The sequence below is a fragment of the Theropithecus gelada genome, chromosome 1 (assembly GCF_003255815.1).
Source record: "Theropithecus gelada isolate Dixy chromosome 1, Tgel_1.0, whole genome shotgun sequence".
In the NCBI taxonomy this organism is placed as follows: domain Eukaryota; kingdom Metazoa; phylum Chordata; class Mammalia; order Primates; family Cercopithecidae; genus Theropithecus; species Theropithecus gelada.
In genome coordinates, this window is record NC_037668.1 from 81,445,493 (window position 1) to 81,469,001 (window position 23,509).

A 23,509-nucleotide genomic window follows, 5' to 3' on the forward strand; every position below is an offset into this window, starting at 1 on the left:
CCGAGGCCTTCTCAACACGGAGCTCCAAGTGGTCACTGTCATGACCGTTTATTAGGAGCTGGCACTTGAGATACCTTCGTCCCTGGGTTGGATCAGCCCCCCGCTCCCTTCCAGCCCTGTCATTTTAGCAATTCTGACCCTGTGAGAAGCAGCCACGCAGAGGGGTCCTCTAGCTAGACGTGAGGAGGGTATAGAACCTCCCTCAGGCACCCATCCGCCTGTGTCCTCACCCTCGTGGACCTGCCTGAGCACAGACCCCTGGAAAGGGGGACCCATGAGAAAGGCTAAAAGGCTTTTCTTCCTGAGGCTGTTTGGCAAGTGCTTTGATATATTTTTAAATCTGTTGCTACTTCAACATTGAGGGGAAAGAATAAAAAATTAGAAAATAAAAAATGTTTAAAATGGTTGGAGTAATTCAAGAAATCCCAGCGGGTGGGCAGAGCTTTCTGCTCTGATATTGTGGTTTCTTTAGGGGAGTCGGGGGTAGAGCACAAGTACTGTCAGATGGAATCCAAAGGCCATGCTGCCCTTATCTGGGCTGGATGCCCAAGCCTCAAAGCCAGGAATTCCTGCTGTGGCCTGAGACCTGCCCCATGGCCCACAGCTGCTGGGAGGGAGAGACAGGCCACCTCAGCTGGACCAAAGGCCCTTAGCGTCTGGTTGGAGGGGCCTGCAGAGTCCCAGGGGTCCGGGGTCCCCATCTCTGGGCCACAGAGTTTAGCGATGAGTTGGAAGTGATTTGGGCTAAGTTTCTATCCTCTCAGAGCCTCAGTTTTCTCCTCTGGAGCAGAAGTCAAGGCCAGGGGCAGAATGGGCTCTTCTTGAAGATGGTTCCTCCCTGCAGATGATCCTGGCAGCATGGACCATCAGCAAGGGCACCAGAGCCTCTCTTGAGGATGCTCGGGGCAGCGCCGTGGGTTCCCCCAGCCCGGCTCTGCACATGTCCCCATCCTGGGTGCTGGTGACCCCAGAATGAGGCAGACCATGGGCCTCCCTTGAGGAACTCACAGTCTGGTGGGGGAGACAGATGGGCAGATGGGAAGCAGAGTGACAGCTCAGAGTGCTCAGCACTGGGGCAGAGTGAAGCCCACAGGAAGACTTCCTGGAGGAGGGGGCAAGGAGGTGGGTCCTGAAGGAAGGGCAGGAGCTACCTTCATGAAGGGTGGGAGAAGAGGGCTGGCTGGGTGTAGACAGTGCCCAGGGGTGGTGGGAGCAGGAGCAGAGCGTGTTCAGGGAACTGCATCCAACACGCCGAGGAGGAGGCAAGAGGCTGCCAGGAGGACCCAGGCCCCACACCCCTTGAAGGCCAGGCTGAGAGGGGTGAGGGCTTCATGCTCTGAGCAATGGGGAACCACAGAAGAATGTGAAGGAACGTCCGCCTAGTTAGAGGAGCCGCAGGGAGAAGATGGATTGGAAGTAGGGAGCCAGAGGCAGAGGCAGCCGAGTCCAGATGAGTGAGTGCCTTCAACAAGTCAAGCCCATGTGGGTGGCCCACTGAGCATCACTTGTCCTTGACTGTGGGCAGAGAAAGGCCCCTCCTGGGCTATGCCCCTGGCCCCGCCTCCCTGCACACGTACCTGGGAGCAGCTCCTGGCCCAGGCCACAGCCACCCTTGCCGTCGCTGGCAGCCAGCTGTGTGGACGCGTGGAGCTGCTGCAGGGCCAGACACTCGGTCAGGATGTCGGCCTCCGCGTCAGGGCCTGCGTGCAGCTGGGGAGCAAGCAGAGGGAAAGGAGGTGTTAGTGTGAGACCCCTGCCCACCAGCAACCCTCCCGTTAGGGGACAGGGCAGAAAGGACTGCAGCCCCAGGGCAAGACCCTTCCCTTCACTGTGCCTCAGTTCCCCATCTGTGAAATGGGCTGACTATGTACATCGTGAAGATGGTGTTAGTCCAGGTCCTTTGAGAAGCAGATGCCACGATGGGATTCAACATGCAATGATTTTAATGGGAGACGTACCATCTGTGAACTGGACGGGCTGGGAGAGCCCAGGGACTGAGAGAGGGAGGCAGGGAGAAGGGGTCAGGCGGGAGCCTCCAGGACAGGGACTCAGGGAGTCCTCAGCAGTCAAGGTCTGCTGGATGTCAGGGAGTCCAGCGCCTCTTAGGAAGGCTCTGCCTCAGTGTCCCTGCTAGGCCTGCCACACTCAGTCATTGCTGGGAGCAGCCTGTGGCAGGTGGGGCCTCAACACATACACAGAATGGTGGCAAAGTGCAGCAGTGGGGCCTCCCATGGGTAGCTGAGGTCTACAGGTGCATTCTGTGCAGCCACGCTGGTGAACGGACACGGTAGGAGTAAAGCGCAATAGATGTGCAGTCAGCCTCCCCCAACCCCACCCCAGCTCTTCCTTCCTTCCTTCTTGGTACAAGGTTCAGTGGAAATAGTTCAGGGCTAGGGATGAAGAGCTGGGCTCGGATCCCATCCCACCTCTTCTTACTCCCTGTGTAATGCTGGACAAATAGCACAACCTCTTTGGGTCTTGCCTACCCAGCCTGTAATAAGCAGCAACAGTCACGCCTCACCCCAGGCCATAAGCAGTAATGAGGTGATGGCTGGGGGCATGCTTTGGAAGTGCTGTGGTAGGGCTGGCTGAGCTCCAGCTGGCCGAGCCCCATCTGGTCACCCCGTCATGGGCACGATGGATCCGTATATGGACTTGAGGTCCCTTGGCTAAGGGCCAGCCTGGGCTGGGGTGCACCCAGTAACCCAAGCAAATCTTTGGCCAACAACCCTTGGCGGTTTCCAGATAGTCACCTCAGAACATCTTCCAGAGCCAGAATGGGAACAGGGTGAGGCCTTCAGGACACTGGGCGATGACTGGGGCAGGCACCTGGATGGGAAGGGTGCTTCTCTCAGAGAAATCTGAAAGCTTGGCTCATCCAAATGCTCTTCTTCTCCAGGACAAAACAGACCCAGAGAAGGTGAGAGCCCTGCCCCACATCACACAGCAGCTGAGAGCTTTTCTGCCCTCCCAGGCCAGCAGGGCCAGGCCCAGGCTTGGAGAAGGCGTGCCCAGCCTCGAGATGGGCTCTCGGCTTCCTGACCCAGCAGCTGTTTTCCATGTAAATTAAGTTTCTGGCAAAAGAGAGCCAAGGCATGTTCTTGTAGACCGCAATGTCGATCGGATTAGGAGCAGCAGGAGAGGAGAATTAAGGAAGAAAAGCATTTCTAATTCTCTCTGAAACGCAGCAGGGCTGCCAAGGACTTGTCATAATACAAGGGTAGCTTTACCCAGAAAGATACATCATCCCTGATGGCTCTTAATGGATGCTTATTGTTGGAAAGTTTGCAGATCTGTGGCCCCAAGTCTCCAGGGGCTCAGTGCGAGCCAAGCATGGGGCCTGGGAAAGCCAGGACAGGATTGTGGTCTGCCTGGGACGGAAGCCTCCCTGGTGTGGCGCTCCAGCCTACTGGAGCCTGGGCCATTCCCTGTCCCCACTCAGGCCCTCAACCTGAGAGCAGTGAACGGAGCTGAGGCCCTGGAAGCAGACAGGTCTGGGATGGATCCTGGCTCTGGCACTTCTGGGGTGCCTGATGCTGGGCTGGTTTGTTAACTTTCTGAGCCTTAGTTTCTCCATCTCTAAAATGAGTGTTTCATGACTCTAGTCCCCACATTTTGGGAGGCCAAAGTGGGAGGATTACTTGAAGTCAGGAGTTTGAAACCAGTCTGGACAACAAAGTGAAACCTCTGTCTCTACAAAAAAATATTAAAAAAAAAAAAAAGCCAGGAGCAGTGGAGCATGCCTCTAGTCCCAGCTACTCAGGAGGCTGAGGCAGGAGGATCACTTGAGCCCAGGAATTGGAGGCTGCCATGAGCCATGATCATGCCACTGTACTCCAGCCTGGATGACAGAGTGAGACTTTGTTTCTAAAAATAAAATAAAATGGGAATTAAAAACAGTGCCCACACCTACGGTTGTGCTTTCTTCCTTTCTTTTTCTTTTTTTTTTGAGACAGTCTTGCTCTGTCGCTCAGGCTGGTGTGCAGTCCAGCTCCTGGGCTCAAGTGATCCTCCCACCTCACCCTCCTGAGTAGCTGGGGAGCTAGGATTAGAGTGAGGCCTAAATGAGATAGAGGATATGAAGCCCCAGGAACAGTGCCTGAGCTGCAGAGGCGCCTGGGCTAAAGCACATCCCCTCCTTCCTCAGGGAACCTGGAGGTGATGTTTCACCAGAAAGCTCATGGCGCAGGCTTTGACCACATCCCTCTCTGCTCCACAGCTTCCAATGCTCCCCACTGCCTGCAGGCTGGAGACCAACTTCCCAAGCCTGGCTGTCCCCTCCCATCCTCTTTCCCACGGAGGCCGCTTGCTCCCAGCACCCCATCGCTGTCTCCCTATCCCAGGGCCTGAGGCAGCTGCTTCCTCCAGCCTGCAGGCCTCTGTTCTGTTTCATTCCCGGCCGTGTCCACAGTTCACAGAACAATGCTTGGAACACAGTAGGTGCTCTGTAAATCTGGTTGAACCAATAAATGTGATCTTCCCACTCTGTCCTCCTCTGTCATGCTAGTGTCCCCAAGTTGGCCCCTGGTGTTTCTTTCACCCCCACACCCTCCCTGGCACTTAAGAACCTTCACACCCTGGCCCCAGAATTCCATAGGAGTGCAGGCGTTAGTTAACCCAGCCAGGTGGGCTCTGCCCCCAGCTGCAGTCCTGTCCCTCCTGCCATGGCCCAGTCCCTCAGGAACTCACACACGGCTTGTCCAAAACAGCATCCCCAACCCATTTTCTACATGGCCCTCAGGGTCACCTCTCGAGATGCCATGTCCCTGCTCTGCTTAACAGCCCTCAATGGCGCCCACTGTGCCCTGGACATAGCCTGGCCCACACCACCTCTCCTCACTGTGCTGCTCGGCCCCGAGAGAGGAGTGCCCACCGGTCCCGCACACAGTAGGCGTCAGGCTTCAGCCCTTGCTCAGTGCCAGTCACTCTGGGGAGCGTTCTTCTGAATTCACCAGCCAAACACTGAGTCCTTCCTCAAGACCAGTGAACACATACACCAATTTCTGTTGTGAACTCTTAAATTTGTGCCAGGTACAGTTCTAAACCCTCAGCATAAACCATCATTTACTCTTGACCACAGCTGTCTAAAGCAAGTCCTTTGTTGTCCCCTCCGATGGCTGAGGAATCTGAAGCCCAAAGGCACATGCCTGGGTACACAGCCAGCGGAGGCGAGCCCAGCGGGCCCACTCCACGCTCGCACCCCTAAACACTGCACCCACGCCTGATGCCACTTCCTCCATGGACCTTCCTGCTCCCACCCAGAGGAGCTAAGGCCCCCTCATCTGTGCCCTGGCTTTTCTCTGCACAACTCTCTCACCATCTTAAGGACATGAGGTGGAATCATCTCTTTGTGTCTGCCCTCGCTTGCCAGGCCACTGAAAGTGGGGCTGTGCTTTGACATTTCTGCATCTTCTGTGCCCAGCACAAGGCAGGACATCATGTGTTTACCACACAAGCTGTCGGGGGTGCACAGACGCATGGGGCGAGGAGCTGGTGGGCAGTCTGTGGGTGGTAAAGGGCCAGCTGTGGGTCAGCAGAGACACTCAGGGCAGGTGGGAAGTGGACGGACAGACGGACGGATGAATGGATGGACAAACAGTGGCATACAGGGCGAATGGGTGGGCAGATGCACGTGTCGAGGGTGGGCACCTGGCCTGATGCGGTGCAGGCAGCTGCGAGGCGGGAGGGGCCAGATGAGGAGGGCTGGCTTACCTTCTTACGCACCTGCTGCTCTTTGGCGGAATGGGCCTTGACATGCTTGCGGAGGGAGCTGGGGTCTGTGTAGCGCTTGGAGCAGCCAGGGATCTGACAGGCATACGGCTTCTGTAACATGGGCGGCACGGGTGGGGTGAGTGAGGCCCATCCCTACAGGCCACGGGCCTTTGTGTGACCTGCTGTGGGGAGGTGACCAGGCGAGGGGCTGGCTGCAGGCCAAGAGTGCTCTGCCTCAGCCAGCCCGGCCCAGCTGTGGGGAAGGTGCCTGGCCTGGGAGTGAAACAGGGGGTTTGTGTCTTCATTGTACCACCATCCTGGGACCTCAGGTCAGTTGCCTCTCCTCTCTGAGTCCCACTCATCTTCTCTGAAAAATGGGGCCATCTGAGGTCTAAGGGTTCTTCCAGGTCGGACCCTGGCTCTGAGCCAAATCCACCCTTTGGACCCCCACAGCTGCAAGTAAGCTTCAAACAGACAGGGAGTGCAGTGGGATGGCTGCTCTGCAGATGGGGAGGAGGAGCGGGGAAGGGGGCACCCACACAGGGCCAGGCTAGGGGGCACTGGCCGCACCTTGCAGTAGGTGCAGAGGCACCGGACTGCTCTCGGGGCCACAAGATACCCAGGTCCTCCTGCCAACAGCTGTGAGAGGCTGGAAGCACGGCTGGATCTCAGAGACCACAGGGCTGGGGAGTCTGGTGAGACTGGGCAGGTGGGGGGCTGGGGGGGCTGGGGCACTGGGGAGGTGGGGAGGCTGGGGAGGTGGGGAGGCTGGGGGGCTGGGGAGGCTGGGGAGTCTGGGAAGGCTGGGGGGCTGGCCAGGCTGGGGGCTGTGCCCTGCGCATGGGGAGTAGACAAGTCTCTTCCCCTCAGGCCCCCATGGCTCACCCAGAATACAAGAAGTGGACCCCAAATCCATCCCCACTGCCCCTCCTGAATTCCTGCCCCGGCCCCACCTTGCCCTCCAGGCCTCGGGCTCCCCACACACTCACAGCCAGAGGGGAAGGGCTTTCTCACAGACCCGCTCTTGCCTTTGAAACCCCTTGGTGGCTCCCTGGTGCTCTACAGGCCATCTCCTGGCCCTACACCTCCCACCGTGGGCACCTCCTCAGCTCTCCCACAGCCACATCACCTCCTCTCCAAGTCCTCCTCGCATCCTCCACCCCCTCCCCGGGCCAGAGTGTCCCCCTAAGCGCTGTCCAACCTCTGTGCTGGGCTTGCTCAGGGTCCCTCTTCTCAGCCAGGGAGGGACCTCTCTGACTCATCCCAGGTCTGAGTGACCCGGGGCAGGGGACGCGTGGCTCTAATTGAATCCTGATCTCTCCCAGGGCTTCCATAGGACCCTGCTTGAGGATTCGGGCCGCTGCTGGGGCTTGAAGCTCACAAGGCTTCCCTTTGTGGACATGTCTAGTGTTTCTGTTCTCTCAGAAGCTTCTGCCATGCTGGGACTGCAGGGGATAGGAGAAGGATTGGAGAAAATGACACCTCTCAGAGTGAGTACCAGGGACTACTATGTCCTGCCAGACACACCCACGTGGAACTGCCCCCAGAACCCCAAGGCAGCTTTGCCCCTGCTGGACTGAGGAGAGGCTGGGCCAACCTCGGACCCAGGGAGAGGTACCCATGGCCCTGGGACCTCATGAGGGGAGGAAGCAGAAAGAGACGACCATACCTTGGTGCTGCCATGGAGAGTTGCCAGATTAAAGAAACGGAGGAGAGCAAAAAGAGAGAGACAGCAGTGAGAAGCTTGCTGCGGTTGGCCTGGGAGGGAGAGCGGAGGCCTGCCGCGGACGGCCCCTGCTGCCCCCAGCCTGCCCCACCCCAGAGGTAGGCTCCCTCTCTCACACACCATACACACACACACACACACACACACACACCACCACCACCACCACCACACACCACATACACACCATGCCATACACACCCACGCACCACACACACGTGCGTCCACACGTGCCCGGGCATACACACGGCCCTGCCCTGTCCCTGAGCCGGCCCCAGGACTGTCCCTTGGGGATGCTGATACAAATCCACTCGCTTTCGTCTAAAAGCAAACAAGCCGGCTCTGTGTCTGCAGGCGCATTTGCCTGGAAACGGGCGGCAAGGCCCATCTCTCTGTTTGTTTTTCCAGGGCCTGACGTGTGTAGAACATTCCTCAGGCCCATGAGCCCTCAGGAAACCCTGTGGCCCTCCCCAGCCAGCAGCCAAGCCCCGCCTGGAATCGCCATGTGGGCTGCAGCGCTGGGCGGCCTCCCTCTGTCTGTAATGAGGACGCTCCGTGTCTGCTCCGTGTCTGCCATGCGGAGCCCCTGCCCGTCTGCACTTAAAGGCCAGCTCTGCTGGGAGCGCTCCCCTGTGCAGGCCCGGTGCTGAGCACCCGCCATCCACCATCTCCCTGAGCCCACACCCACCCAAGACACTCATCCTGCTTTGCAGAAGAAGAAACTGAGGCCTATATTTTGCCCAAGATCCCACAGCTGGGAGAGGAAGGGAGCGTGTGCAGGCCTCTGTTAGAATGCCTCCTCTGCTCGGTGGCCTCGAATGGTCCAGTGAAATGGGCAGGGGAAAGAGAATCATCCCGATGGGGAAGCTGAGGCCCCGTGCAGGACAGCGGCTTATTTGAATCTGCTCAGGGGATCTGTGCAGTCAGGACTCGAGCCTCATACTGAGAGCCTGGGACACAGCAGGATGTGGTCAGCACCCAGTCAGTAAGAGGACAGACAGGGGAAGGCTGCCCAGTCTATGTGTGGGGCCTCACACCTGCTGCCTCAGCTGACCTCCCTCTCTCTCTGAAGCAGGGATTTTACCTCTCAGGAAGCCCAGGGAGGCCAGGGGCTTTCCTCAGACCTCCAGGACCTGGAGGCAAGGCCACGATCACAACCCTGGTCTGGTCCTCTCCAGTCTGTTCTGAGAAACTTTCCCGCCCATGGAGAGAATCCCACATTCTACAATGCCAGAGGGGAGCTGGGGACATAGCTGGTCCCCTCTGGAAAGCAAGGCCCTGCCCTGCAAGGGGCCTGACCCAAGGGGCCTCTGGGGGCGGGTGCTGGGACAGCAAACTAGCAACACAGAGCTGCCTGCGGTGTTTATGTGGGGGGCTAGATCCAAGTGGGGTGCTGGGCTTGGCGTCTGCACTTCCCAGGCCTCCCTGGGACCTCTTGGGGAGACGAAGGCCTGAGATAAGCCTGCGGGCTCACTCTGGGCCTGGCCTGACCGAGGCCTTGGGGCTCTGTTCACACACCAAGTGGGGGCCAGAGGCCTGTTGCTTTGGGGCTGGGTCCAGGAAATGCAGTAAGGAGGGAGGGAGGAAGGAGGAGGGACAGGGAAGGTGGCCCGAGAGGCATGGGAGGGTGGGGAAACGGTGCAGGGAGGCCTGGCACTGTCAGCGCTGGCTTGTGGCCTCTGGGAGATATAACTGGGGGTGCTGGGGTACAGAGTGTGCCTCTCAGGGCCTGGGCCAGGGTGCCATGGGCCCCTTGGGCTGAAAAGGTGACAAAGGCAGGGAGATTTGCTAGCGCCGCTCCTCACTTCATGTCCACAGCATAGCCTGTGACAATGAAGCTGAGAAGGGGAGGAGAGCTGGGTTCAGGTTGGGGACGGGGCCCTTCCTTGCCACCCTTACCGCTCTGCTCTGCTGCATCCCCCAAGATGGCTTCCACATCAGCTTTTCCAGCAGAGAGCACTGGACTCGGAGTGACGCAGCCGGGTTTGCATCCCAGCTCTGCCACACACTTGCTGTGGACAGGGCAGAGGGCTCAGTCTCTCCGAGTCTCAATTTATGAAACGGGGATAATGGGCCCCATCTTGGCTAATCACCAGGATGAAACTGGGGGCAGTGTGTGTGAGACTATGGGGCTGGATGTGCAAAGTGTCCCCTGCAGGGCCTGGCCTGCCCCCAGGAATATTGCTTCCCTGCTGTTTTCTGTGCACTGAATCTTCTGGGTCTCGGTTTTCCCGGCTCTAAGGTACATGGCTGGCATCAGAGGCCTGCAAGTGCCCTTTCAGCTCTGATCTCTGCTGTCTCATGGCCTCCAACTTACTCTGGAGGGGTCAGCTGCCCTCCTAGGCCCGTTTCCTCCTCATCTGTGAACTGGATGGGCTGGGGGGCATCTACCCAAATCCCCCAGCCCCTGACCCACAGAGTTCCGCAAACACCTGCAGGAAGCATAGAGAAGCCAGCCTGGGGCCTGGACATGGCTCTGCCGCAGACCCCAGTCTCCTGCGGCACATGGGGGCTGGGATCCTCCTGGGGCACGTGCCCCTCACCCAGGGTCTAGTGTAAGGCCCTGGTCTGAGTCAGCTCTGCCACCATCCAGCTGTGCGATGGTGAGCAGGCACTGGCCTCAGGTGTCCCGCTTCCCTAATCTGTCAAATGGCTTAGTGACTGCCCCTGCCTAGAGCGCGGGGTCCGTATGAGATCCTGCGGGGTGAAGTTTTAGGAAGCACTCTATTAACGACACACGGAGGGCTGCCTGGGCAGACACTGGAATAAAGCTGCCGTTATCTACGCCTGGCGCAAACAAGGGAAGGGAGGCGGGAAGGGAGCCAGTATCTGGAGGCCTAGGTCACCCGCAGGAGCCTGGAGTCTTAGGCACTGCCCACCTCTGCTGCTCGCCTGCAGGGCTCAAGGGACAAAGGACTGCCCTGGAGAGTCTCTGACCTATGTCTACGGAGGGGATGGGAAGAGCAGGGAGCAATCTGCTCTGGGCGTGGCTGACAGGTTCCAGGGAGGGGACACAGGAAGGTGAGTGTGCTCCCTCCATGAGGCTGTGCACGGCTCTGGTTCCCAGGCTGGTACCCACAGGCCAAAGCAGTGCTTCTTAACTGGGGCAGGTTTGCCTCCCCTCACCCCTGGGGACATTTGGCATCAGAGAGTTTTGGTTGTTGCGACTGGGAGTGGGAACATCGCCTCCTCTCTAGTGAAGAGAGGCCAGGGATAACTGCTAAACATTCTAGAATGCAGAGGACGCCATCCGACCCACTGCCCTGCCAAGCATCATCCTGCCCCGAACATCAGCGGCGCTAAAGGGTAAGGCAGGGAGGCAGGGTCTCTGCACTGAATGAGTGGCAAGTGCGCAGCCATCCTCCACCCCGCCCTGGGCCTCTGCCTGCCAGGCCTACCGTGTCTAGGTGGGTGCGCTGGTGCTTGGCGCGGTCGCTGGAGTTGCTGAAGGCCTTCTGGCAGCCCGGGTGCTGGCACAGGTACGGCTTCTCGCCTGTGTGGCTCCTCAGGTGTATCTTGAGGTTCTCCAGCCGTGAGAAGGCCTTGCTGCAGCCTTCAAACTGCAGGAGAGGCTGGTGAGGGGAACTCCCAGCCAGCTGGACACCCCACCCCTGCATGGAAACTAACCCCCTAGGTCTGCCTGGCCCTAGCACCCCTGCCCCTCCCATCCTGCCTGAGCCTCTGGGAGCTCCGGATCAGCCGCCTGTGCAGTGCTCAGGACCCAGGCCTTATCTGGAAACGCCGGGTGAGTCCAGAAAAACAGCACCCCGACTTAGAAATGGGGCACGAGGGCTGGAGAAGAAAGTGGCCTTTCCAGTTCTGAACCTGAAAGGCTCCCCTCTCCAGGGCCATCTGGAAACGATGCACTGCCCTGACCACAGCACAGCGTGGAATCAGGACTCTGAGGGCAGGCACGTGTCCCAGCACAGAGAGCTGAAATATGGACGGACCCACAGCCTGGATCTGAATCGGGCTCTGTTCCAGAGAGGCTTTGGGCGGTACTCTGGACCCCTCTGTGTCTTGTTTCCTTGTTTTCAAGCTTGAGACTATGTGGCCACCAATCAAGGCTGACATGAGGGCCCCAGGGGGTACGACACTGAATGTGACGGGGTTTGTCGGTCTGGAGCAGAGTCGATGCTAACTGCTGTCAGAACAAGAGCCACATTTGTAAACTGAAGGGCCCTTCATAGATCCTGTGGCTCTGTGATCATATACTGCCCTCCACACCTCTCTTTAGGCCCAGCCCATGCCCTAGATCAACATGGGGAGTTGGCCAGAAAATTTCCAGCCTTTGTTCGTTCAAGTCACTCTTTCACAGCCACCCACCAACCTCCCTCAGCCCTCACAGCCACCCACCAACCTCCCTCAGCCTTCAAAGTCAGCTCAAATGCCGCCCAGCGGAGGCAGCAGCCTCTGGTCCTTCCGTGTGATGAGCTGCTCCTTCTGGCTTCTCCCCATCTGTCCCTGTCCCAGCCAGGCTGATGTTCTGGCCACATGCTTGCATGGGTGGGAGAGGGGACCAGCGCTGATGGGCGCCTGCTACATCCAGGTGTGGTGCTGGGTGTTGGACACACAACAGCTGTGAAGTATATGGCATTAATGTCCCCATCTCAGAGATGGAGGCTTCATGTGGTCAAGTGACCTGCCCAAGGTCATAGGGCTGTGACATGGCAATGACAGGGCTTAGGCCAAGTCTGATGCCAAAGGCCAAGTGGCTCTGCTATGCCTGCTGCCTTCCTAGGGCAGGTGACTCTTGAGGAGGAAGGGACCAGAGGAGGCTGGCCCCTCTCATGAGCCATGGATTTCCTCCAGGGCTGAACAGCCAACCATGAGCACCTAACCCAGATTAAGGCCCATGGGAGCCCGCCCCTCGGAACCAGGGGCCAGCATGGGCTCCCAGCAGCAGGTGGCCCAGGATGAGCTGGGAGCAGCCATGTTACCCGAGGACTGGCGCTCCCAAAGCCTGCTCCCAAAGCCTCCTTTCTCTGGGGCTCATCTGCGGGGAGTAGGGGAGGAGCTGGTTGGGTGCCTGGGTGTGGACTCATTTCAGACCCTGTGATCCACCTGGCTGATTTTCACGGCCTTGGCTCAAGGCTGTTCAGCACATCGAGTAATTTCTGGTGCAAGGCTGTTCACTGGGACAGACTGGCTCCAGTCTACGGTGAGTACCAAAATGCAGACAGAACTCAGACACGGGTCCTGCCCTCTGGGTGTATAGAGCCCATGCGGGAGACGCACACATACACACCATCATAAAGCGACGCGGTTGCGCTGTCACGGAGGGAAACACAGGGGCTGTGGCCACGCAGAGGAGATGCCTAAGCCAGCCAGGGGGCCGCGAGATGCTTCCACGGGCTTGATGACTGTAGCGAGCTTAGATAGACATGCAGCAGTGTGGAGACACAGGCAGGCAGTTACCCCAACACTGATGCATTCGCCTCATTCAGTCTCTGGCCCGGCCTGGGCCCTGAACTGCGACCAACAGATTCAAAGAAGATAGTGGGGTGACTCACACTGAAGGTCAAGGAAGGGCAGGCTGGGAGGCACCAAAGCATGAAAAGGGTACAGATTCCCTGTGAAGATCCCTGAGCGGTTGATGTGGGGTTCATCATGCTGCGGGTGGGCTGGGCTCTACTGGCAGAGTCTGCAGGGAGCTCAGAGGCCAAATAGCGGGGACTCAAATGCCAGGCCAGTGAGCCTGGACTCCACCTTGGGGACAGTGGAGACCCTTCTCCTAAAGAAGGGAAAGGACAAGGTCAGATATGTGCTCTAGGAAGACCCTTCTGGCTGAGGTGACAAGTGGGGACTGGGGAAGGAGAAAGGAAGATGGCAATTGTAGCAGTTCTAGATGAGGGTCACCAAGGCCCCATCCAGGGCAGAGGTGGCAGATGGAGCACAGGCCAGGGGACAGCTGCTCAGACAGACATGAAAGACACAAGTGATACAAGAGACAATGATGGTCCTGGGACAGCTCCCTCCATGCCTGTCCCCTGGAAGCCCAGCCACAACTCAGGGCCATGCTCTGCTGGGGTGAGTCCAAGGCGAGCCGTCCACAGCTGGGTTTTAGAGGCTGTTCTGCTTCCTACTTCCAGATGTTGTGCCTTTTCCATGCATCCAAACCAGAAGGGAATCCTGTTTGGGCAGTAAATAGGCCACAAGCCACCTCCCTTGCTCCCCTGCAATGGCCTTGTGCCAAGCTCATCCCAACGTGAGATGGGGGAGCCCGGGCTAGAGACTGGGCTTCCTCTCGGCATCCAGCTCATGCCTTTGTTCCTCTCTGGCCCATGCAGGGTGGGGAGGTATCTGCAGCAGAGGGCAATAACCCTCCGGGCTGCATCATTTTCCCGACTGCGGGAGAGTGCTGGATCAGTACATCATCTTCTCCCCAAGGTCTGTGTATTCCTGCCTTGGCTAACCCTCCACTCAGCACAGTTGCTCCTACCCCCAGCCTCTGTTCGGACTGTCCCCCTCCTGGGACTCCTTCCCTTCCAACTCTCTGACAATCTAATGCATACGTTTTTCAAACACAGGATCTGCCACTTGGTGTTCATGGTTTTCCAACATAGACCCAACTGCCTCTCCCATGCAGACGCTCCACACGTGATCTGCAGGAGTGAGACTGTGTCTGAAGAGTCCTGAATTCTGTCAGGAATTTCCACGCCCTCAGGCCTTTGCTTCAGCCATTCCCTAGGCCTGGAATGTCTTTCCTTTATTTGCTCATTTAGCAAACATCTACTCCTGTTGCTTAAGCACTCCCTCTGAGACGCCTTCCTCGACCTTCCCCACTCCCTCCTCTGCGACACCCGTGAGCTTGTGGGGTAGGTTTTCCCCGCACAGCCATGGCCTTCTCCCCATGCCCCCAGGCTGAGAGTTTGAGAGTTCCTTGAGGGCAGCGCTGGCATCTCAATCATGGGGCAAAGGGTGGGATAGAAGCATGATATGGGGGTTGCTGGGCATGCGGTCCACGCACCCCTGTGAGTACACCCTCTCACCCCAGTGTGCAGGAAGGTACTTCGATATGTGCATGTGCACTGATGCCCGTGCTGTGCCCATGTATGTTGGCCCAGCCTTGTCCTACTTCCCGCCCCCTGGAACTCTCCAGAGCTGAGCCTCAGGCTGGGGTATAATAAGCAGCTGCCCCGGATGCCCCGATGGGAGTGGCCCGTCCCTCCAGGTGGAAACAGAGATAGCAGCAGATGAAGGGGCACTACCCCGTCAGGACTGGTCTGGGATGAGGATGCTGTAGGCACCCCTGGCAGAGCCAGAGTCATGCCCCACGAGGACCAGCATCCCAGACACGCCAGGGGCCTTGAGGGCTTATGGGCTCTGCCTGCAGCTGCCTGCCAAGGTCCCTGTGGTCCTTCCTAGTCAACAACTGCACAGATGGGGACAACACAGGCACAGAGAAAGGGATGGGAGCGATCATCAGTTCAGTCCCTATTGTGTGCTTGGTTCTGCTGGGCCTGGTGCTATCACAAATGTGGCATCTTATCTTCTCCACCACCCAGTAAGCAAATATTACTATCCTCACTGACAGACGGGGACCTGACGCTCAGGGTGCAGCCAGCACGGGGGTTACACACACGGACCCTGGTGTAGACCCAGCCCAGGGGGCACTCTTTGGGTCCCAGGAGCAGCCTCCAATGAGTGCAAGGTAGCCTTTGGGGTGGGCGTGGCTTGAAGGGGCCCCATCCACCAGCTGTATAGGGCTGAGGGAACTGCAGGGAGGGAACCCCCCACCACTGGGTTGTGGCGGCACAGATGCTGCAGAATGGATGCATGGGGCTTGTTAGAGCAGAAATGCAACCATCCAGCACGTCCCTGGCTTCGGACCTTGGTTTCTCAGGGGGAGGGAGAACTTACCTTAAAGTAATGGTACCATGACCCAGGGCATCGTAATGATTCCACGGGGCCTGCACCACAGGGAGTGCCACTGGGACAGGGCCTTCCTGACACCCCAGTCGCCTCAGTCTCTACAGTACATTTGTCCAGGACAGATACCTGCTTCCTGCTGCCAGTGTCCAAGGGTACACTGGACCCCCATTGCAAGGGCTGAGTGCCTCTTTGTGGGGTCAGGGAGGGGCATTGTTCCCCCTGTGGCAGGGGCACTGAACCTGAGCTATGCCACAGGCAGAACTGCCATCTCTCCTAAGAAAAAAAGTGCCTGCAACACGAGGCAAGCCCTGAAAGCCACCTGCACACCCCATCCCTCCACTCCCACCTTACCACCCACCCACCCCAACCCTACTACTGTGCACCCCCCATCCTTCCACTCGCACACTTCTGGGAGTCACTCACTCATCCTCTCCTCTTTGAGCACACAGGTTCTTATCCTCCTGCCTCGCTCAGCTGCCCCTCTGGGTGCCTGGCAGTGTGCTGGGAACTGAGACCCAAGGGCATCAAAGACCCACAGCTCCAAACACACTGGAATGTGTTCAGAGCCCTAGGAAGGGGCTGACCCGGGGGCTTCTGGCTGGCAGAGGCTGGGGAGCTACAAAGGCCTTCACAGAGGAGCTCAGCCCTGATGCCCAGGCAGGGGCTAGAAACACAGAGCCAGGAAAAGCATTCCAGGGAGAGGGCGAAGCATGAACAACAAAAGCAGGGAGGCTGGAAAAGATGGGATATGTTCTGGAAACAGTTAAGAATCTGTTGAGCAGAGAAGGAAGGGGAGCAGGGAGAGGAGAGGTGAAAGAAGAAATGGGAGTTTTGGGGGCTCCCTTCATTCAAACACATGGGGTAGTGTTTCCTTCTGGAGCAGGCAAGTTTGGGGATTTTTGATCCCAAAGACTTCACAGAAGCCACCCCATGCAATGACTGATGCGGCACAGGCTCTTCACTTGAGGGACTCTGGTGCAACTTCTACTAGCTGGACCACCCCAGGTCATGCAGGACTGATGTCCTGGGTCTGAGCTGTCACTGTTTCTTCCATCTACCTTTACTAAGCACCCATTGTGAGTCCAGGAACTGGGCTGGACCAGTGCCAGAGGGTGCAACATGGGCGCCTAGGCCTCAAGCACATATGTCCCTGAGTTGCCGGCACAGGGCCAACCCACCTTGGGGCCTCTCCATCCCTCATGGTGGGTGGCTGGGTGGGTGTGGGGCCCCTGACCTCCCACCTTCTACCTGGATGCTTGAGCTAGGAACATGTTCCCTCCCCTCCCAACCCATTTCCATGATCTATCTGGAAAGAAGACTTAAGCCCATAGCTCTGTGTCCCTCCCTGCTCAAACCCTGCATGGCTCCCCAGTGCCTTGACATGTACAGATCCTCACCCTGGCATTCTGGCCAGCATGATCTGGTGGCTTGGTGCTGGCTTGGTGGCATCTGTACCCTCCAACCCCCATACCCACACCACTGCATTTTAGCTTCAGATCAGCCTGGGGGCAAAGCTGGCCTCCACGTTTCCCGACCCAATGAATCAGGGTGAGCTCATTTCACATCAGAGACCAGATACCTCAGACATAAGAAGGGGCACACTGTGGGGGCTCTGTGAACCACTGTGTGCAGAGGCATCAGCGCTCTGACACCATCTGTCCACACAGAGAATGTTATGTGCACCTTTTGTTGAGGGCGGATTTGAAACACCCTGGCTCAAATAACCAAATACACAGCAGACTGATCTGGCCAGAAGGAAAGGCTCCCACACCATGGGAACGGAGAAGGTGATACTGAGGGCAGGGGGTACTCAGGATGGGGAAAAGGAAAAGCAGGCATGTCTAACAATCTTGAAAAATGTGAGGATAGGTGGTTAGGTTTTTCTTACTTACCCCAAAATACACAAACAGTAAAATATATTTGAAGATGAAGTTGGGGTGAATTCAGAATGATAGAAGTGACTGGGTAACACCCTCTCTGACACCTACCGTGGGCCAGGTGCTGTGTGTGTTTCATTTAATGCAGACAACGTGCCCTGCCGGGGAAGCTACTTCCCAACCCACTCTGCAGAAGAAGAAACTCAGGCTCAGAAGGTGGATGTCACTGGCTCCAGGTCACACAGCCAGTCAGTGACAGAGCAGGAATCTGCCCTCGGGTCTGGCTGACGGGTCTGTATGTGTCCCTAACCATCTGGCCACTGCCTCAGGGACTCCTACCTAAAGCACCAGAAACACAAGCTCTGTCTCGGGAGCTGTTACTGTCATTTCAAACCAGGCGTCACAGGTTCCATTCCTGCAGCAAAGCCAGGCCCGGGCCCAGCCCCAGAGCTGACGCTGGGAAGAGAGGATGCCCACAGTGGATGCCTCCATGCAGAAAGGAAAACCAGGTGGCACAGTGGAGAAGAAAGTACCAGCTGATCCACAGAACAGCCTTGAAAGGCCCAATTCCCACATGTGGGGCGTGTTACAACAGAAGATTAAAAAAACGGGGAAAATACCCCGGGAACCATGAAGCCCCAGACCATCTGGAGTTTTATAGTGACAGGCAGGGGAAAATCAGAACCTAATTGAAAAATGTCCACTGCAATCCATTACCGCTGCGTGCAGCTCACAGAGCAGAGGGCAGGAGATGAAAGACAGAAGGGAGCCATCCCAGCAGCCAGGGAGGGAGTGGCATCCTCACCTCTGGGCCAAGCCCAGGGACCCCTCAAGCTGTGGCTCAGGGATGGGGAGGGCTGAAGCCCAGGATCTGCTGAGCACTGGCTCAGACGTTCGAATCGCAGGGTGGGTCCACCTTCCTCAGCAAGCCACACTCAGAGCCTTTTATGCATCTGTGGACAGGCTAAGAGCATGCAGGGGAGCCCCAGCGCAGTGCCTGGCATGCCGCTGGCACTGGGTAATGGCATTTCTCTCCCTCTGGCCCTGGGGAAGAACCAAGGGCCCTGTTTCACATGTGAGTTGGTGACACCGTGCCGCAAACCAAAGTGCTGCAAACCAAGTCACGCAGACAGAGGTTTGTGCTGAGCTCTACCACCGGGAGCCTGAACCTGGGCTAGTCACATCTCTTTTCTGTCCTCGCTTTTCTCTTCTCTAAAATGGGGCCACCACAAACGGCTGGCAAATGAAGGAATACGCCCAGCGTAGGAACTGGCATGTAGCTGGTGTCTAATGAATGTCAAGTTTCCTGCCTGGGGCTGGCATGGCCCAAAAAGGAAGCAGGGTTCAGTTTCTCATGCTCTAACTAAGAATCTGGACACAGAGAGTGAAGAGGAGGTTTGGGGGAACAGGGCATGGCACGGGGACAGGGGAGGAAATGCCTTCAGTTTTAGCATTTGCCAGTGACTTGCTTCTAAATAAACACATCTCTGGTTTAAGGGTAAAATATATTGGGTTACAAAAGTCTGGCAGGCCATTCAGGGATCAACTTCTCATTTTTGTACAAACTTTTAAGTTACTTTACAACAATGATGTGGATGTGGGAAATGCGGTGCCAGCTCCTTCTCCAAGATGTCAACTAATCCTGTGTTTGGCCAGCTCTAAAGGCCAGCGATCTGGGCACTGAGGGCCACTCCTCGCTCCTGCACTCTGGGAGGGGCCGCTGGCTGGCCTGAGGTTACTGTCCTGTGCTCCCCTGTGGGGCTCCCCCAGGGTCTCCTCAGAGTTTGGGGCTTTGCCAGTCCTCTGGGGGGAGGTTGAGTCAAGAAGGGAACGGACAGACGGGAGGAGGTTCCTGGGGGTGAGGCTGGAGAGCACTGGCCCAGGCTCTTTGATCTGGACCATGAGGCCCTCAAGGGTCTGGTCTTTGGGGATGCGGTGCCACCTACACACATGAATGGAAAGTGGGGGCATGTGCGGAGAAATGACCAGAACAGCAGCTATCACATTGACCACGTGCCCAGGACTGGGCCAAGCTCTCCCTAAACACCATCTCACTAATCCTGCAACCCCTATTGTTACAGAGCTAGAAACTGAGTTTAGGTGAAGTGCCAGAGTCCCAGTGCTCACTCGTGGGATGGAGCCTGGGTTCACCTCCAGTGCCGAGGTCTGCGCCCTGGGCACACTCTGGTCGCAGGTAGCCATGACCAAGCACTACCATGAGAGGCGAGACCATCTGCTCACTGGGCCTTCATAAGCACCTAGAGGAGCTGGAGGCCAGGGAGGGCTGGGGGCACACAGTAAGGCAAGGGAGAATGGGACAGAGGGACCATACACCTCCTTCTGGGAGCCTGTCCTTGGGAGGAGGATCTCAAGGCTGAGGGGGTGGGGGCTGCAGACACCCTGACCCTTCCTCACAGGAACACACTGACAGCTCTGGGCTGGGCTCTTCTCCAGCAAAAGACCCTGTCTGGGCAAGAAATGGGTTCCTGTTCCCAGCAGTGCAGTTGAGGGGGCTCCTGGAAACGTGGCTGGCCAGTGAGGATCAAGAGGGCCACCCTTCCAGGGCATGTGGAACCCCCAAAAGTAGGAGATGCAGGGGAAGCTGAGTCAGCTTTTCTTGGGGCCCAAGTGGACAGGTGGGATCCAGGGGCTCTCCCAGTGCTGAGCTGTGGTTAGACATTGTCTGGAATGAGGAAAGAGGCTCTGCCAGGGGCCAGGGCTCTGCAGAGAGCACACAGCGTAGAATGACTGACACACGTACACCAAGCCACCAGCCACAGGCCCAGAAATGCGGATACTCACTCACTCTGATGTGAACACCTCTCCTTCCAACCAAGCCACACGTCAGAGACAGAGCCCCAGGACACCAACACACACACTGATTCACACACACACACACCCCGAGACCCAGAAACTCCCTCACACACATACTACAGCCAAACACACACACCCCGATTCACCCACACATACCATACTCCCACATATATACCACATAACACACCCACACATATCACACCACACACACACTCCATGGCACGTGAATGCACACCACACACACAATAACACACATCCCAGCACACCCCCAACACACATACACACCATACCTCCCCCACACACGTACCACACCAATATACACCACACCACAAACACACATACCACACTGCATACATCCCCCCACCCCCACACACACTACACATCATACACATAAACCATGTTTACACCCCGTGACTCATGGCAAAAACACACGGGCCAGGACACACACGTTCACACATATACCCAAGCCCCAGACCTGCCACATTCACAAACGTACTAATCCCCACCCACCAGCCACACCGACACACTGCCCCACACGTAGCACAGCACACGCAGAAACTGGCCACCTGGAATATGGATGTGGGTGCGGGGTCCACTGAGGGGCTGGGTCCACTGCGCCTCCTGACCTCCGCATGGTGGCTGGCCTGGCCTGGCCTTGGGGACAGCATGCATAGCCTGAGAGATCCCTGCTGGCCTCTCTAGCCCAATGTCTCCTTCCCCTCCCCACGCTGCAGCCACAGGCCACACCTTCCCGCCTCCAGGCCTTTGCCCATGCTGCGTCCTCTGCTCAAGGTGCCCCTGTTCACTGGCCAGTCCTCCCTGTCGCTCTAGACTTGGCTCAAGCCTGAGGCCTTCCCAATTCTCTCACTGTCATTCCAGTGCTGCAGCCAGAACTGCCGCAGGTCCCTCACCACTCTCCTACCGTTCAAGCATCGCGCACTTCTCTCAGAGCTCGGCCCTGGGAGGGAGAGAGGCAGACACAAGGCCCCAGCGGTGCGCCTCACCCAGCCCACCCCACCACACAGCCAAGCCATGGAGGGGAGCATGTTCCCATTTGCTGGGGGGATTCTTTTTAGGTGGGTGCAGTGTCTCACCATAGCCCTGGGGGTTAGGCTGTGAGCGCACTTCAGGAGGGAGAAGAGGCCACAGTGAATAAAAGGGTCTCTCCAGGCCTCCAGCCTCAACCCTCCCTGCAGACAAACTCACCCCATGGCCTCAGCAGGGGCCTCCCTCCCCCAGAGATGGCCTGGGGCTCAGGTGCTTCCTCCTCTCCCTGTGAGCCTCAGTGTTCTACTTGCAAATGAGGTGTCCTCCTGTGGTGAAACCAGGGTGTGGCCTTGGTACTGGGCACAGGACAGGTGCTCGGGAACGTTAGTCCCCTTTTGGGATCCTCTCCCAAGGTGCAAGAAGAAACAGCAGGGGAGGGGTGGTGGGCAACACCTGGGTCTGAGACCTGAGTCCAGCCCTGGCTCTGCGTGACCTCGGCCCAGCCACCTCCCTTTCCTGAGTTTCACCCCGAGCTGCCTGCCCACCAGGGACCGCCTGCACAGGATGGGGCAGTGGGGCGATGGTACAGGTGACAGGCGCATCCATGGCCAGCACTGCACAACATACACCTGGGGCTGCCTGGGGAGTGCGGAGGCCAGAGATTCTCCACCCACTGCCTGAAAGAAAACCCAGTGTCAGGTCATCCAGAATTGTCACACATGTGCCACAGGCAAAGCTCCCCGTCTTGAGTGGGTGGAAAGAACCTGCCAGTGTGCACCTGAGGCTCAGACCCCACCAGAAATGTCCCATGAGGCCCCAGACCCCCACCTTGTGAGGGGACAGTGTTCAGCACCAGACTGGTGAAGAGTGTGGGGGTGGGAGCTGGGCTGAGAAGATCCACTGGTGTGTAGCTCCTGGAGCCACAGGAACCTGAGAGAGTTGGGGGTGGGAGGCCACCGAGAGGACTCTGCTTAGTAGCAGGATAAGCTCTACCAGGAGAGATGGTGAGCCTCCTGTCCCAGACGCTCAGGGACAGAGCCGGATGACGTATACTCATCAGGGCTGCTGGGACGGTGCAACATGGTTCCTAAGGTTACCTTCAGGAGATCTTCAGGGAACAGCCCATGGTTCTAAATAGGGCTGGGCATGCCACCTGGGGCCAGTGGTATCAACAGGCCAGGCTAACCTGCCTTGGTCCTTCCCACACCCACCCAGCCACCCACATGATCGACCAAGAGGCCCCAAGGTGGGCTGGCCCTGTGCTGGCGTCTCAGGACCATATGTGCATGAGGCCTAGTGGCTCACATCATACCCTCTTGCGCTGGTCCAGCCCAGTGCCTGGACTCACAGTGGGCGCTTAGTAAAAGTAGATGGGAAAACAATGGTGATTGCCTAGACCCAGGACATCAGCCCTGCACACGCAACTCAAGTTAGGGAAGGGAGGTGAATTACAGCAGGAAACCAGTCACACACACACAAACCAAAGGAAACCAACCAGGGAGGAAAGGAGAAGCTGGGAACAGAGGCAAACCCATCTGGTGGCCAAGTGCCTCCATCTGCAAAGCCCTTCGCTTCCCTGTTCCCACCAGCATCACAGCAGCCCTGTGAGAGGCAGGATGGAGCTGTGGCTTTTGAGATGGGTAAACTGAGGCACCAGGTGGTGAAGGAAACTCTGTGGGGGTGTGAGGCTTGGTCTGTTCATCCTGCAGCTGGGGGAGTTTGGTGAGGAAGGTGCCTGGTGCACAGGTCTGTAACCCACAGCTCCGCCTGCGGCCAGTGATGACGGCACCTGGGTGATCACTCACCAAAGCTGAGGAAGTGGGAGGGCCACAGCCTTGGCACAGAGGCCTCTGTTCAAGGGCTCACTCGGCTTCTCAGCAGTTGCAAGCTGCTGCCTCCTCCCCAAATGCCCCACTGTCCACAGCGACATCTGGTTATAAGCAGGTGCCCAGCAGACTCAGCCAGAGGAGCCCTCTGGGCCACGAACCCTGAGGATATCCCCTTCCCTGATGGTCCTCAGTTTTCATCTGTCAAAGGGGTCCATGTGGAATAGCACTGCACCTCTACTCAAGCGCCGGGGGAAGGAGATGACTTAGCAGAAAGCAGAGCAGACAGACAGGAGCAAATTCCTGGCTTTTGGGTTTCAAAATCCCAGGCCGCAGGGCCGAACGGAAAGAACTCTGGACATGGATGAGTCACACGCAGTTAATATTTCAAATGATGTTTCCACCATAAACCCATCACAGAGTGCCCAGCACAGGGGCTGGAACAGAGTGGGTGTTCATGAACATCTGTTAATGAATGAAAGAACCAAGCAACAAACAAATGAACCTTGAGGGAAGTGTCGGGCAGGTGGGGAGGTGACTGGCTGCTCAGCAGTCACCTCCCAAATTAGTGGGGGCTGGGAGAGACCTCGTGATGAGGAAAGAGCAAAGCTTCCTGTACGTCCATCGCCAAACGATGCTCCAGCTGGACAGGGACATTGGAGGGAAGCCAGACGCATGTACATGGCATGGATCCC

The 23,509-nt window shown here is 57.5% G+C and overlaps 1 protein-coding gene across 2 annotated transcripts in view; it reads right to left on the minus strand.

The window, feature by feature from the left end:
• The window catches only part of GLIS1 (GLIS family zinc finger 1), a 237,144-nt gene that overhangs the window by 12,834 nt on the left and 200,801 nt on the right, over window positions 1-23,509 (minus strand). For both annotated transcript variants that reach the window (XM_025400405.1, XM_025400415.1), the window contains 3 exons: window positions 10,834-10,995; window positions 5,713-5,823; window positions 1,578-1,710 (listed from right to left, as the gene is read on the minus strand). In XM_025400405.1, coding sequence (XP_025256190.1) covers window positions 1,578-1,710; window positions 5,713-5,823; window positions 10,834-10,995 — 406 coding nt within the window. The remainder of the gene's footprint in view (window positions 1-1,577; window positions 1,711-5,712; window positions 5,824-10,833; window positions 10,996-23,509) is intronic.